The sequence below is a fragment of the Melanotaenia boesemani genome, chromosome 2 (genome assembly GCF_017639745.1).
Source record: "Melanotaenia boesemani isolate fMelBoe1 chromosome 2, fMelBoe1.pri, whole genome shotgun sequence".
Classification (NCBI taxonomy): domain Eukaryota; kingdom Metazoa; phylum Chordata; class Actinopteri; order Atheriniformes; family Melanotaeniidae; genus Melanotaenia; species Melanotaenia boesemani.
In genome coordinates this window covers 324,331-340,984 of record NC_055683.1, presented here as the reverse complement: position 1 = coordinate 340,984, position 16,654 = coordinate 324,331, and the positions used below count along the sequence as shown (strand labels likewise).

The 16,654-nt window shown below is 38.3% G+C and overlaps 1 protein-coding gene across 4 annotated transcripts; it reads right to left on the bottom strand.

Annotated features, from left to right (window-relative positions):
• Positions 1-1,708: 1,708 nt before the first annotated feature.
• LOC121650031 lies at positions 1,709-7,720 on the bottom strand. 4 transcript variants are annotated; one of them, XM_042001306.1, is made up of 6 exons: positions 7,703-7,720; positions 5,917-5,991; positions 4,402-4,614; positions 3,198-4,295; positions 2,047-2,215; positions 1,709-1,877 (listed from the first exon to the last, which is right to left on the bottom strand). In XM_042001306.1, the coding sequence occupies exons 3-6, from the start codon at positions 4,610-4,612 to the stop codon at positions 1,748-1,750; spliced, it is 1,608 nt and encodes a 535-aa protein (XP_041857240.1). In that variant the 5' UTR covers positions 4,613-4,614; positions 5,917-5,991; positions 7,703-7,720; the 3' UTR covers positions 1,709-1,747. The 4 variants fall into 4 exon arrangements, with proteins under 4 accessions (XP_041857240.1, XP_041857224.1, XP_041857249.1 ...); XM_042001290.1 differs by lacking the exon at positions 7,703-7,720 and having other exon boundaries at positions 5,917-6,161; XM_042001315.1 differs by lacking the exon at positions 7,703-7,720 and having other exon boundaries at positions 3,198-4,271; positions 5,917-6,160.
• Positions 7,721-16,654: the final 8,934 nt, after the last annotated feature.

Below are 16,654 nucleotides of genomic sequence, written 5' to 3'. Positions count from 1 at the left end.
AAAGGCAGGCAGCAGTTAACTATGCCGAATCTCGGATCACAGTTCATGGGACACGCACCTTGAATTGAAAAACCTTGAGACAGAGCAAAAAGGAAAAAAACTAAAACATGCACTATTAATCATACACTGTAAAAAAAATTCTGTTATTTTTACAAAAAAAATCTGGCAGCTGTGGTTGCCAGAGAAATTTTGTAAAAAGTACGGTTACCATGTAAGCAGGTTTACAAAACAACCTGTAAAAAACAAGATTTTTTAGTGTAAAATTTACAGAAATGTGTGTACATTTTTTACACATTTTAACTGCTGTTTAGACACAATAACATAATTTCAAACACATGTTAAATGGGTAAACTCAACAAAAAAATTCTGAATAATCAACAGGAATGTCCTGCTGTTAAACTAATGTTGCTCTGTATTAATTACATACAGTAGTCGCTGATTATAGATTAAATCACTGTAAATTTAATTGAAAAACACTAAACAAATAACTGTTTTTCTGTTAAATCATCATTATTAGTTGTATTCTAATCAAATATTTCTGCCAAATTTAATGTTTTTAATTGACAGTGTCAAAAGCAGTCTAATAGTAAAAGCAACATGTAAATACTGCAATGTTGCACTGTTAGCAGAAATGTAACCCAACTTAAAGTTTCACCAGAAAATCAATACTCAATATATCTTTAAAATGACTGAAATTAGATTTCATACAATTTAAGACTAGATTGCTTCTCAACAATTTTTTTTATTTACACAGTTAACATGAACATTAGCCATATTGTTATGTACTCTATGTACATTTTCACATATAATTTACAAAAATAATAAACATCAGCATGTACAAATAAAATTAGTTTGAATAATAATTCAAATTAACAATGTTCAAAATTCAGTTTTAATACAGCTGAAATCATAGTTAAGCTCTTGTGTTCTAATTTAAATGAATTTAGTGAAATAGTGTAAAGTTTGTATGAAAAAAAAATATCTGAATTTTGTCAAATTCAAAGCAGCAGCTTGGCATCTCTGATTACATTATTGGTCAAATTGTAGTGAGCCTATTTTTTGTATGTAATAGTCTAAGATTCAAATGATAAAATAAGTAAATGAGTCGAACTTCAAAAAGAATTGGGCTGTATTAAAATAGACTACATGAGCATGACAGAAAAACATAATGACCCATGCCTTGTTGATCTAATTAGTCTTAATAATTGCTTATACCTAATGTTAACCAACATTGATCACACTAGCAGCCATCTACTGCTGCCATGACTGGTTGAGTTTTGCATTGTCCAACTATGGGGCTTGAATGTGTTAACACACCATACTGCAGCAACAGACTAGTGTGAACATTAATATAATAAAAGGGTGATCAAAGAAATTAGGAACAGCAGGTAGTAATCAGTTTCCAAAATTAACAGATAGAACGTTACCTTACATCAAAACGTATACAACTCTACCAAAAAATCTTCTCACTTTAAGATCTTTCAGAATTTTTTCATGCCCTATAACAATTACATCCTTTCTTCCTAAGGGAAATAATTGAACAATATACCAATACCATGTTCAGGTTCAGTCATGCAAATGAGGAAATATAAGAGAACACAACTCTTGCAGTGAAACAAACACAATTTGTATGCAGTGTAAGAACTGCAAACATATATTTGAACAACTTTGCTTAAAACATTTTACAAACCTTACCTTACAAGCCTTTGTTCACATTTGAACAAAACTTACTGATCTTAGTCCATATCTAAACATCACGCCACTCATAATCTGAAAGCTCCTGAATCAAGGTGAGGACTCTGGGGTTCACATGAAGTCGGGAGGTACGCGTCTTCTCTACTTTAGTGCCCTTCTCTGGGTTGATGGAGAAAAAACACCTGAAGAAACAGAAAAGAAACGGATGACTATATTAATAATTAAAATTCCACCTACAGAAGCACAAAAGTTCAATACATTGTCTTCTAACCCAAAAGTCACTACAGCACCTGCTTTAGTTTTGTTCAGATCAAATTAACATAGGATAAAGCTGGTCTAAAACACACACACCTCTGCAGAAACTCCAGGGTTGATGCCAAGTCCGATGGGTAATGGATGTTGAAGCAATAATAGCTGGCAAACATCAAGCAAAGGGCAGATGTGAAGGAAAGGATGTTGTCATGTACAATGCTTTGATCCACACTTAACATGAACCTTCTTGCAGAAAAGCAGGAGCGTCCTAAAAAAAACAAAACAAAACAAAAAAGAAAACAGACCCACATACACAGATTTAGATATCTGGTAAAGATCACAAAATATCAGTTACACTTCTCTTATAGTAGAAATGAAACGGTCATCCAAATTAACTTTATTTACTAAATTGAGTCTTTTTCCTATAAACAATTATATAACAAATGTGACAAATATAAACATATAAAAGAAAAACGTAGCGCCACCATCTTGCAGTACTATCAACTGTGACATCACGGGGTTGGTTGATGTCGCGGTCCTGATTAGAGTCCCCTTGTCCGTGTCAAAGTGAGAGATATAACCACGGGAGAAGAGAAAACAAAGAACACTACTATGTTGCTCCTAGGTGTACAAAACAAACTTTACAGAGTTCAGGCCGAGGACAAAACCGTTCTGCTGTGCTGGTTGGCAGCACTGCAGGAAAAAAAAATCTCCTGACTCCAGGGTCTGTAGTTGTTTTCTTCAGAAGAATACACAGAATAGAAGTCGTTTGAGTCTGGCAAGCTAGTGGTCCGGCGGATAACCTCTGTTATATCTCTCACTTTGACGCGGACAAGGGGACTCTAATCAGGACCGAGACATCAACCAACCCCGTGATGTCACAGTTGATAGTACTGCAAGATGGTGACGCTACGTTTTTCTTTTATATGTTTATATTTGTCACATTTGTTATATAATTATTTATAAGAAAAAGACTCAATCTAGTAAATTATGTTAATTTGGTTGACCATTTCATTTCTACTTTAAGACAACTTAAAGTTCATGAGCAGTTCAGTCTAACCTTTAAGATTTAGAAGATTACAATAAACAGAAAGTAGAAAAACCAGACAACAAAAAAATACACAATATAAATTTGCGTCCTTATACTGAGACAGACTACAGAGAAGTAAACGGAAGAGCAAAATACAGAAGAACTGAGAAAAAAAAGAGGACAGATTATCAGAGAACCAAAAGCACAATCCTCAACTTACCACATACAACAATGGTGGGAGTCAATGGAACTTGATTCATCTGTACTTCTCCTGCAAGGCACGTGTCCTCCACGAAACAGAACATCGCCTCTTCCTTCTCATCAAAGTAGTACAGCAGAAGCAGCACCATCTCTTTAATGTCTTCAGAGCACCCACTCAGCTCCCCCCTCTTTACCTTCAACTGTGTAAGAGCCTGTAGGAACTTCTTGCTCTTCTGTATACAAACAGTATTCATGTAGCTCAGGAGCCGTTTCCCCTTCAGATCCAAATTCTGTGTGAACTTTTCTTTGAGTTCAATTCCAGTAAGTTCCTTAAAATGGACTCCAATGCCAATATCTTTAAACCAAAATGGCCACTCCTTCAGGACATGCTTGATGTCTTTCCCCTGATTGATGTCTTTCCGCTGTGAGTAGAAAGTCTTCTTCATCAGTTGTTTGACCTCCTCTAGATTTACATTGGTTTGCTGAGACAGCATCTTCAGTTTTTCTTTCTTGTCTTGCTGGCTCTCTGGGGTCTCTCCAAGGGGCAGAAATTTAAGATCCCACTTGATGCATCCATAAGTGTCCTGGATTGCTGCTCTCTGCTCAGGAGGGATTTCCTCTGTGTCAGACCCAGAGTGACGCTTTCGCTTTCTTATTTTTGGAGTCATAGACCTCTTCACATTCTCCAACCTGTATTGCAATTGCTTCACTAAAGAGTGATAACCCAATCCGATGACATCTCCCTCTATGACATCTTGGAGAGATTTTGGATACTTTGCCACCATCTTCCTGGCAACTTCTGTGCAGCTCCTTTTACTTATGCTAGAACTTTTGTTCATCATCTCACGCACCACAATCCTAACCATTTCCCTTCTCATTCGTGGACTAGGTCGTTTTCCTCTCTCCAATGACTGCATCAGTTCCTCTGAAAACTTATCCCATGGTATGAGAAAGTTATCAGCACACTCTATTCCAGGAGAACATTTGCTGTTGGAGGAGGATGATGATGAGCTTTGGGGTGAAGGAGATTGCAGCGATGAAGGAGGTTCTGGTGAGGAATCTACAGATGACCTACTGGTGTCAGGAGTCTGGCCTGCAAAAAACACAGAAGATTGATCTGGAACACAATGTAAATATTGTGATCTACATTAGTATTCTTCTATATGGGTACTTTTTTTTTGGGAGGGGGGGGGGGGGGGGGGGTATACCAATATTTGACTCACATCTTAGTTTCCATGCAGCAAGTACTTTCCTGGCTTGAACTGGCCTCAACGCTGACAGCAAGTCGTCCTCCACAATAAACTGAAAATCATCATATGTCTCCACCCCAAGAGACTGCAAAGTCTCTTCTATAATGTCTTTTGACATCTCTGGAAGGTCAGGTAAGACCTCATTGATGGCAGTACGTAGAAATGTTTGCTCAAAGTCAGCCATTTCTGAAATCAAGAAAGCATGACACCGGTTTTCAAGATTACAAATAAAAAGGACTAAAGTAGTAAAACATTTGGTTATCTGTGTATAGACAGAAGACACTTCTGCTTAGTGTATAATGTAAGCACTTATCTTTGTTATGTACGTTTTGTTTTACTAAAGCCTACAAACTTGTCAGTGTTATATCACAGTGGTCAAAATGGTATTCATTTTGACAACACACTGTGCTTCAGAGGAATAAACTGTTGCCCATTTAAAATGTATGGCATTAATGGATAAAAATCTACCAAGTCATTGATGTTAAGACACAGTAACCTTGTGTTCTGCTTTGTCACTGAATAGAGATGGTATTCAGAATGATAGTCAGCTTCATGGGTATCCATCACAAAATACACAGTTGTATCATGTTGAATTAAAATTATGACAAGTTCTCCAAACTCCACTGACTCTTCATTTTTAGACAAAAGGAAATGCCCTTTTTTATACAGTGTTCCTTTATAATGTATCTCGGTGGAAACACTAGTATTGTGTTCTGAAAATCTGAACTCTTTCACTGCATGTTTAATTGCATCACTGTACAGATCAGGGTAAAAAGTACAGCTGTCTTTGACCTGCAACGGCTGATTGCTTCTAAGTCCAGATGAAATATATGCTTGATACATCTGATGTCTTTCAGACAGAGTGAGGCAGATGTTTTTGAAATTTTTCAAATGCCTGGCACATCTCTTAAAGTAGGAGTGTTTACTTTCAAAACGCATCGTCCACAACCTAATCAATGGGCCAAATTTTAAAATAAGTGCTGGATAATGACGTAAGAAATGATGTTTTGGTTTGAGTGGAGTTTCAGGAAATAAAAACTTTCTTGATTCCAAATACTCTTGGATTATGATGTCGAGATAGGCTATCTGTGACATAGAAATCTTTTGTGCACAAACCATATCAACAATGTCTTTAAGTTGAAGCGTTAACTGCCAGACATCATCCTGTGGATTTTGCACTTTGTCACCAATGAAAAAGGGAAGAAACCTCAAGAAATTCCAGTTTTGGATGGCTTGACCTGAAAGCCTGGGTAACTCAGCATTGACAGCACATGGTTTTGTTTGAGCATCCGACCCTTTGTATTTAAACTGCTTGATTCGCCGGTTCAAAAGTGAATATGTAAACCATTTCTTTTTTTTTATAAAATGCTTCAAGTATAATGCAACATCATAGGATAAGACACCCTCAAATATGTCATGCCCTAAACAAGGTGGGAGACCGGGCTGGCAAACATGGTAAGACTTCAGATTATTGAAATCAGAGTTTACCTTTATGCCTTTGACGTCTTGCCTGTTTCCAGGTTGGAGATCACCAACAGCAGAGTCGTAACTTTCGGGGGTTCGCTGTGGACCACAAATATTAGGATCATCACTCTGAAACTCATTTCTGGTGATTTCACAGTATCTGCAGAAGTACTGAGAGCAACTAAAGTTTTCAGTAAACCCACCAATGCTGTGTGATCCCAGATTGTCACCAGCTATACAGAACAGAGCCCCTTTGACCATTTGACCACCTGATGTTATTCCATGTTCTTCCAAATCTTTTAAATCTGACAGCAAATCTGAGAAAACCTTTGCACTGCCAAATTGTTTTAAGTCATGTTCACCACACAACAAGACAAGGGACATGTGATCAGTACTGGATCGCACATGAACAGGCAAGTTTGCTACAGAGAGATAGACTGCAACAACTTTGTGTTTTTTCCTAGCAGAGCCAAGAGGATTGACAATTTCAAATGCATCCTCATACAAAATAAGTTTCAGGCATCCTGGATTATCAACAAAAAACTGATTACACTTGAAGATTTGTCCATCACATATGTCACCAAAAACATCTGCGCAAGTTTCTGTGGACTGTTCCAGCACTGAATTCTTCCATAACTCTGATTCCAATAAGCTGGTTAGTGTTTGTTTCACAGGCACGTAGTGAGCAAACCTCTGTTTCATATTTTCATCATTTCCTAACAGTATTTGTTTTGGTTCAATGTATGTGAACATTTTTTTGAAAGTCTGAGTTCTGGAATATGATGTTCTCAATTCTCCCCGATGACAGGCAGAGAGCAGGTCTGAATCTTTAACACAATCACAGATTTTAGCAGCAACATCATCCGTCAGACCCATGTCATGTGTTAGCAGTGTCCGCAGTTTACTTATAGTGTAATCCTGTCCCAGCTCATGCACATTTTGCATCTCTTCTACAATTGTCTGAATTGTGGAAGCAGGAAGAAGCAGCTGCCCTTGCAGTTTTAGGTAAAACAAACATAAGTTTCGAAGAAAGGTTTCATTGAAATTTGGTGGAAATTCAGTGCCTTCATTTACTGTTCCATCATTTGAGCTTGGATAAACATCTTCACACGCAGTGAGAGCTGAAGCCTGAGTAATAGCTTCCTTGTAAATGTTGCTTATGCTGTCCACTGAACATGCTCTATGTTTCCGTGACATATGTGCAGTAAAAGATGATTTCACTGTGAAAACATTTTTACAGCCAGTTACTGGACATGCCACAGGTTGCCCCTCAGTTATATGCTCTTTCAAGTGGGATGTAAGTTCTTTCACTGTTTGAAATTGGCGGTCACACAGCGAAATGGCGCATTTAAATTCCGCGGCAATCGCTGCTGCGGTAACGGTAGGTGCAGACAATTTGTGAACACGATAGAAATGAGCTTTAAAAGCTGCATAAGTACAAAATGTCCGTTTGCAGTCAGTGCCAGCACATTTGAAAAAACAGTGAGGCTCATTCCTGTGAACTCGACAGTGCAGCATGTAACCCTTCAACGACTCAAGTGTTTTACTGCAAAAACGACAAGTAATCATTTTTCTCCTTTTCAAATCTAACTAACTAAGCCGCAGTTTAAATCTTTAACATTTTCAATTGGTGCTTCAAATAAACACACGCTTCCAAACAGCACGAAAAAAGACTTTAAGCAAGACACAGGCCTACTCACTAGCTCCTCCGACGCACAGCAAAACGCCTCGATAAAATACACGCAGCTTTTTCTGTTTGCAATAAAATATAACTGTCATCCAGTATTAAGACAAGAAAGCGTTAGCTTACCAGAGCTGCAGGTAGGGATTCTCTGTGAAAAAGGTCGCATGCTGTAATCCTGTAACAGTCAAGGCGGGCAGGCAGTAGTCAAAACGGTCTTCACTCTCCACCTTCGGCAAACTGGTTGCTATGGCAATGCTTAAACGGACCAATCGGTGAACAGAAACAATCATCGTGCATCGTGAGTTAGGGAGGTAGAACCTGTAGGAGCTCATCACATTCAAACGCAGGTCTCCTGTATGTGTGTGTATGTGTATATATATATATATATATATATATATATATATATATATATATATATATATATATATAGATATATATATATATATATATATATATAGATAGAGCTCATCACATTCAAATGCAGGTCTGTATATATATATATATATATATATATAGAGCTCATCACATTCAAATGCAGGTCTCCTGTATGTGTGTGTGTACCTTCTTGACAGCTGTGAGGGTGGGGTGATTTTTTTTTTTTTAACCAAATCTTGACACATAATTAGGGGTGTGTCTTTTTGATTGACAAGTATCCAATATAGAGAGAGTGCCGCACAACTGCGGTTTTTAGTCGGCTAACAGTGTGCCTTAGCTTTATCCTGCCTACCTCCGTTAGCTGGTTAGCTACCGTTACCTCCAGGTTAGCTTGGTTAGCTCTTCGCTACAGGCAGCTTATAGTTTGATGGGTGTCAGTCATCCACCCCCACCTTCACAGTCCCCCTTTCAGCTCCACCTCTTTGCCCATTTTTGGAATTTTCGGGAACGACCACACTGCAAAGATTGCAACGGTGGGAACCGCCCAATGAGCTTCAGTTCAGCTCTTTAGAAACCTACGGGTGCGTCACGGAGGCTCTGTCCATCTTTTATATACAGTCTATGGGTCAGCATGATGAAATCTCTAGGAGGAGATAGTTTAAATGCAAGGCAAGAAACATGTAAAAGTGACCCCAAAAATGACACTTTTTTCAAAATGGCCGACTTCCTATTTAAGTTATTGTATAGATCCAAGAGGCTTATTTGTACGTCCTGCCATGTTATATCATTATGCTGGAGACAGTCATGTCGGTCAGTGTGGTGGGTGGGGCTGATCGATTAAATGATTGTAGGGGGCACTATAGAGCCATATTGCAACTTTTCCAGCATATGTCAATTTAACTTTAGTTTCAGACCTGACCGCACTCCTCCCAGCTGAGTTTAGTGGAGTTAGTGGAGTTCCGTTTAGCAAAGGAACTTGAGATTTTTACTGTGGTATCATGAAAAGGTTTGACCTGTTGTGAAGCACTTTCAAGTGTGTGAGATTCATTCCTGAGGAAAAAGGATCCTGGCGCCTGAAAAAAGCACTTCCTGTTGAAAGTGGGCGGGGCTTAAGCCTAGACCAGAATCATATGTATCTGTTCAGGGCCAGAACCTGATTAATCCCTGTAGGTTTCATGGAGTTGGATGAAAATTGAGGGATTTATATTGATTTATGGTGTCATGCCGTCTTATCGAAGTTCGCCATGGCGCCACGGTCTTGCCCTTCAACGTAGAGCCAGTTTTCACCGGATATCATCACCAACTTGTTTTCAGCTGTTTGACCCAGTTTGGACCTGGTTGTGTCCAAAATGTCAGATAAGTGGGTCTTTGAGTAACAAAGATTACTTCCTGTATTCAGGGGGCGTGTCAAATTCATAATCCAAATATTGACATGTAGATGTATTCAGGATGGGACTAGCATCATATGTGGCCATTTTGGTTAAGATATGTTGTTTTATGTTATATCAATTTCGTTTTTCATGGCGAAACATCAAACTTTGAGGTCACGCCCCCTCTAAGCCCTTTTTCCTATTAGAACGTTTTTGATAACTTTTAAAGACACATGCCTTCTGAACATCCTGGGCAATTTTGGTACCAGTACAATGAATCTCTAGGAGGAGATAGATTTTATACAGCGTGAGTAAAAAGTAAAAAGTAAAAAGGCGACTTTGACCCAAAATGGCCAACTTCCTGTGGTTTTAGGCCATTGCTCCAAGAGTATTTTTTGTTCTTCCAAGCACATAGAATATGTGTACTGATTTTCATAAATATTCAATTTCGCCTAAACAATCCAGAGCACCCCACCATCTGTAAATTTATATATTCCTTGGGGGGGGGGGGGGGGGGGTTCAAGGTTGTAAGATCCCCAAAAATATGTTTTACTTTTGAGGAAAATAATAAGAATATGGGAAAATTCAAGCACAGACCATAAGTCTTCGCACCACCTTTGGTGCTCGGGCCTAAATATGAAAAAGATCAGATTATCAAAAGGAGCTTTATACCCAAAAAGCTCCTCTTGGCAAAGCAAATATTTTCAGCACAACACAGCAACCAGACTGTTATTCTGCTGCTGGATTGAACAAGTTAAGAAAACATAGCCTACATGATTATTTATTATAATTTGACTTTTATAATATAATTAAATATGTAAAAGTAACAAAAAGAAAACAGTAAAATGATCTGCGTTGCTCTCTGTAAATAAAAATACATGCCCAAAAATTATTTTAACAATATAATGTTGTAATTCTTGTTATGCTTTTACTCTACTGTTTAAAATACATGAAGTTGTACATTTCAATGATAAATTTTGTTCTTTTAGCATATTTTTACCTTAAAATTAACAGTTCTTTTATGTTCTGTGTTTTACAATATGTTCCTGTAACTGGAACACCATTTTACTGTTTTCCGTTTTACAGATTTTTAACATTGTGATTTTACAACATTTCACTGCAAATTTTACTGACTTTTTTTACAGTGTACACAAATATTAAAAATTAGCATTGTCAAATACTTACAAGTGTGTGAACACAGAAACGTGGGTGCAGCTTTTTGGAATCTACCCACTCTGGGACCCGCTTTCAATTCGTGTATATGTGAGCAAAATACATTACAGTATTCAGACATTCTTAATATTTTGCTGGCAGGTGAATGTTGACATGTTTAATGTTTCTCAGGTTTTCTACAAAATTAATTTAATTCTTGTATGTGAATGGTGATAATCATAAAACCATATACTTTATCATATCTACATAATTTCTAGTGTAGATTTCCTAAATGTGTGCCACTTTATTTGGAACAGAAACAAGACATGTCACACTAAGGAGAATTTGTCAGTGCAGTCATATTTGCATTGTTTTCTCCCAGTTTATGCATGTTTAATTTAGTCTTCTCTTCCTCTTTTTTACAATTTGCTCTACACCAGGAGAGAAGGGGTACACTGGAAAAGTAATACTGTAGTTTTAGCAGCACCACCTCATTTAAAATGTCGTCTTATTGGGCCAAAAGGCGTAGAGTCTGCAAACTTTTATAGGACACAGAGAAAGATATTGTTAAAGAATATGAAGAAACTCTTGTGTGCCAATTAGACTGTGTTCCTGTGTGCCAATTAGATACACCAGCCTCCTACATACCCATAGAAACTGATCACATGGATGGTAAAGATGAAAATGAATCAGATCACTTACAAACTAAAAATAATAATGTGCATCATAGTGTAGCTGGTAATGATGAAATTGAATCAGACTCCTCCTCTGACTAACATTGATGATGAGCCTGGGCCTAGTCAGGATCTGCTAATTAGGAGTCTAAGATATTGGGCAACGTCTTACTCGGTCAGTGTGGTTGCTTTATCTGCTTTGCTGTCCATCTTGAGGCTGTTTCACCCTTGGCTGCCCAAAGATGGAAGAACTCTGCTTAAAACACAATCTCATGTTACAACCACCAAAATGCAAGGTGGCGAGTACTATCATTTTGGGTTGGTGCAAGGAATACTTTCAAGACTGAAATGTTTGAGCTTACCAGTGAACCTTAGAACTATTACTGTACAGTTCAACATAGATGGTCTTCCCCTCTTTAAAAGTTCAAAACTTCAATTCTGGCCTATACTTGCAATTCTGAAATGCGATTACACTAAGTCGCCATTTATTGTAGGTGTCTTTTGTGGTTTAAGCAAGCCAAAGTGTGTTTTTGAGTATCTGCAGCAATTTGTTTTTGACCTTAAAAATGTACTGGCCAATGGCATTGTTCATAATAGTAAGCGATTGAATGTACTTGTTTCGTCATTTGTGTGTGATGCTCCAGCCAGAGCCTACATTAAGAATATAAAGTCACATAATGGCTATTCAGGATGTGACAAGTGTGATCAAGAGGGTGTTTGGAGGAACAAAATGACATATCCTGAAACAAATGTCAGGCTCAGGACAGACTCAAGTTACTGTGAAATGATCGATGAGGAACATCACTTGAGAAATGAACTCAGTCCCCTAACAGGGATAGTAAAGATGGTTTCTATGTTCCCAATTAATTACATGCATCTCTGTTGTCTTGGGGTGACCAGAAGATTGTTGAATATGTGGTTAAAGGGAAATCTAGCCACTAGGCTTTCTTCACAAAGTGTTAAGAGTATATCAGATAAACTGCTGGCGTTACATCCCCATACCCCATGCGAATTTAATGGCAAGCCAAGGGGTTTAATGGAGTTGGATCGTTGGAAAGCTACTGAGCTCCGGTCCTTCATGTTGTATTGGGGTCCTATAGTTCTGAAGGGCTGCCTTCCAAGTGAATTGTACGATAACTTTATGTTGTTTTCAGTTGCCATGTATTTGTTTTTGTCCCCTGGAATTTCTAGCCAAATGATTGATTTTGCACACAAGTTGATGACTTCCTTTGTGGAACACTATGGACAGTTGTATGGCAAAGATGAGATTGTGTATAGTGTACACCAGCTTATTCATTTGGCTGATGAATACAAAACATTTGGACTTTTTTAGATAATATTTCAGGATTCCCTTTTGAGAATTATCTCGGCCAAATTAAACGTATTTTACGCAAGCCACACCAACCTCTACAACAGCTGGTCAAAAGGCTGTCAGAAATGCCAGATGTAGAGGTTCCATTGCCAACAGATAAACCAGTCTTAAAGAAAATCCATACTGATGGTCCTCTTCCTCAGCATTTCAGTGTTGCCTTACAGTACGCAAAAGTGTCCAATAGGCGTTTTACCTTGTCTACAAAGCAGGGGGATAATTGCATTGAGGTGGGAAATGGGATTGCATTAGTACAGAATATAGTCCAGGAAGACGACGAGGTCTATATAATATATAAAAGGTTCAGAAACAAAGAATCATTTTACACCTATTCCTGTGAGTCCTCATACATAGGTATACACACGGTCACTGTGTTGAGCGATGATATCGGGGTTGGTAAACTTGAATGCATCAAATGTAAATGTCTTCTATATCCAGAGTCAGGTGGAAACTGCCTCATAGCTATTCCAATAGCTCATATGCAGTAGCATACTGTTCATATTGCTGGGCGAGTTAGTAGAATTTTTTATAATGTATATTTATTTATTGTGTATTTTTTATGATATCTTTTATAACTTTTAAATTCTATAGTAGTACATTATAAATTTACATTTTATATTTATTGTTGACAGGATGAGTGAGGTGGTGCAGTGGGCTGTTGTGTTATTTCCAAATGGCGGAACTGCAACTGTTCCAGCCACCTGGTTTAAACCAAAAGAAAGTACATTATTTTGGCCCCCAAAACACATAAGTTATTCAAAGGCCCTTAGAGAAAACATGCAATGACATATGAAAGGATGGACGACATATGAGAATGTCCATCTCTTAATTACTTGTGGTGAGTAATTATTGCATTCTTTATTCTGGTGTGCATCCTTTTGATCTATTCCCCATTTGTGAAAGGGTGACTGCCGTTATGCTTTTATTGTGGTAGTCTTTCCAATATGGAAGTCTGTGCATGTCTTGAATGTTTCCTAGTGTCTTCTGAAGTATGTAGCTATCCACATGTTTTTATTAATGGGTGTATGAAAGTGTAATGCCATACATCTGTCACAAATGGGACTAGTCAATAAGATGCGTTTAAGTGGCTTAATCTTAATCCCCATTTTGCTCTCCTGTGAAGTATCCAGGGAGAAAGCATTGTCTGTTGGGGTAGAGTATGTAAGCTATTTATAGCCACCTCATTAGGCTATAGATGGTAACTAAAAATAATAATAAATTTTATTTGTAGTGCACTTTATATTGTAGGGAATCTCAAAGTTCTACAGAGAGCTGTGGTAAAAGCAAAAAAAAAAAAAAAATGAGAGAGAAGATAAAAGTTAGAATTCATCAACTAAACCTTGTTTATTTACATTTTTAAGTAATAATCATCCATTCTGTCTTTTCTGCTTGTTCTATTGCAGACTCGTTCGATAAGGCCAAACGTCTTGAAGAAAAGTATGTCAAAACTGGATGTGCAACCACTGACTTGGAATCAGAGGACGAAGCAGATGAACGCTGGAAAAGAAGATCAAGGTACACCTCAATTTCTCAACCAAATGTGTTTAGTGCATTATTTTATTAATTAGCATGGGTTCCGGTGGTCCTGTGGGCACCTTAAAATTAGGAGGTCTGGGTTTGATCCCTGCTTTTCACTCAGTATTAAGTGTTTGGATTGGAGGTAAGTTCTGTGACATACTGTGTCATGTCAATGGGGTGTATTTGTACATCATGCAGTTTTGTGCTACATGAATAGGAGCTTTTCACCCATGGGCATTCTCTCTCTCTCTCTCTCTCTCTCTCTCTCTTAGTTTGATAAACCTTAAAACTATTTTATTCGCTGAGAATGTTGAATGTCAATTCTTTATTTTCAAGGCCAAATCCCCTTTATATGGAATCAGAGGAGGAGCCAGAAACCAGCAACGCTAAGAGAAGATTTGCCAAACCACCTGTTTTTCCAGGTACAGAGGTAACAATGGCATGTTATTGCACTAACTGCTACACCCTCATGTTACCTTTTATAATTCCACTTATTTGCAAATATAGGAATACCAGGATCCAGCGAGTACCACAGAACCACCGATGCAAGCAGTGGTATGTCATTACTTGGTCAAGATTATATTTAATTTATTTTAAAAGTATTTAATTACTCTGACAGTACACACATGCACACCTGGCAGGTGAAATTGTTTCAAAGTTACAGCAGCAACCACCAATTTTATTGTTTCTTTTTTAGATTCTGGAGGCCTCTGCATGGAGGATGTTCAGTTACCTGACCAAGCTAGTAATGGTAGGGTGATCCATTTCTCTCTTATGCTTTGCCCAAGTAACGGTGTTCATAGATCATGGTTTGTCTTTCATCATTTCAGGCTTTTGTGGCATCTACCTGGCAGAATTGCAGTCATCTGACTCATTTAATGATGGTAAGTGGCCTAGTAGTCTACAATCATGTGATGTTCTCTCAAGTCTGTGAGACAGTGTCTCTATGTAAGATTAGTGGTCCAACATAGATTAACACTGGCTGGAGACAGCAATTAAATGGCAATTAAATGTTTTTAGCACCCCCTGCTGTCTTGGAAAAAAATGTTACAACAAACTGTCATAAAAATGGCACGTTGTCCCTCAACCTGCATGTTTTCAACCAGAAACGCTGTAAGCCGGTAAGGTGAATACATACATTCATACATTACAGTAACTTAAAAAGAATAAAACCAAGTGAAGCAAATAATTAATACTTTCTGTTATTTTATTGGAATACAGAAATGTGATCATGAGGAATTAGTAACAGTTTTAGGCTTTATTTTCCTAAAGTAAGGCTCATAAATTCATCGGGCAGAATGACAGTTTAGCTTGTCAACTGAAAAGATCAGATTGGAGTTAGAGAACAGTTTGGAGCCGCAGGAGTTATTGTTAACAGCTTCGTGATAATATTACAGGAATCAGCGTCAGCCTCGTGTGAGTTCGCCGATCAAACTTCAAGGATGAGATAAAATATCACACAAATATCATAAAATATCATTGTGTTTGTGTTACTTATTAAAAGCAGGAACGTGAGGTCTGCATCCAACCTGCAGCGACTTCTTTCTTCTCTGACTCGTCTCGACTCCTCCCTCACTCTGAAGCTCTTTTCTTCTTCTTCACTTCATCCAACAAGAGTTTTCTGTGTATCTTTGTCGTCTCTGCCATGAATACATGTTAGCAACAACCGCTAGCCTGCTCTTTTGCTCTCTCCCTCTGTGCTGGAAGTGGAAACACTGTTTGCCGTAAAGCGTTCCTGCTGTCGCGCTGGGAGTCTCCTGGTAGGTGTCCCTGAAGTTGCAAGTGCGGTATTCTCGCTACAGACAGCAGGGGGGGCCAAAGGGGTCTTCATTCGTCCTGTAATGTGTCATTTTAACATCTACCACAGGGCTACTCAATTCGGTCCTACGAGGGCCGCAATCCAGCAGGTTTTCCATGTATCCCTGCACCAACACACCTGAGTCAAATTAATGAGTCATTGTGTAGAACCTGATTGGCTGTTAGAGCCACCTAATTTGACTCAGGTGTGTTGGTGCAGGGATACATGGAAAACCTGCTGGATTGCGGCCCTCGTAGGACCGAATTGAGTAGCCCTGATCTACCGACTTGCGAAGGTGATTAATTAACATGAAAATGTTACTTAGTGTGCCTTTAAACACTAAAATACAATATATGAGTTGTCCTAGGTGGATGTACAGTCATGATGCTGTGGCATATGCATGTAAGCTTTTTTATTCAAGTTTCATCATCATATTTTTCATGTTTTTCCTGTTTTTAGACTTCACTCAATACAACCCGCAAGACTATAATGGTGAGTCAACTAAAATTTACATTCAGATTTCTGATAGAGATGCTGTGATAACACGAGACATGTCCATTAACCAAAAGGGATTGCAATGAAATATGACACTGTCGTTGATATTTTCAATCTTCAGCTCCAGAGAGGCACTGCCGACTGGAATCCAGCTAAGTATTAAAAGGCAAGTGTTTCATGGTGTGTACTATATGTGTTGTTTTTGTTCCCCCCCCTGTGTCCTGTCTTGTCTCCCACCCCTAGTGTATTTGTCTAGTGTGTGGCTGTTTCTGTGGATGTCATTCTCGCTTTCTCTTTTGTCCCTCTGGCAGGCCCTTCCTTCCTCCT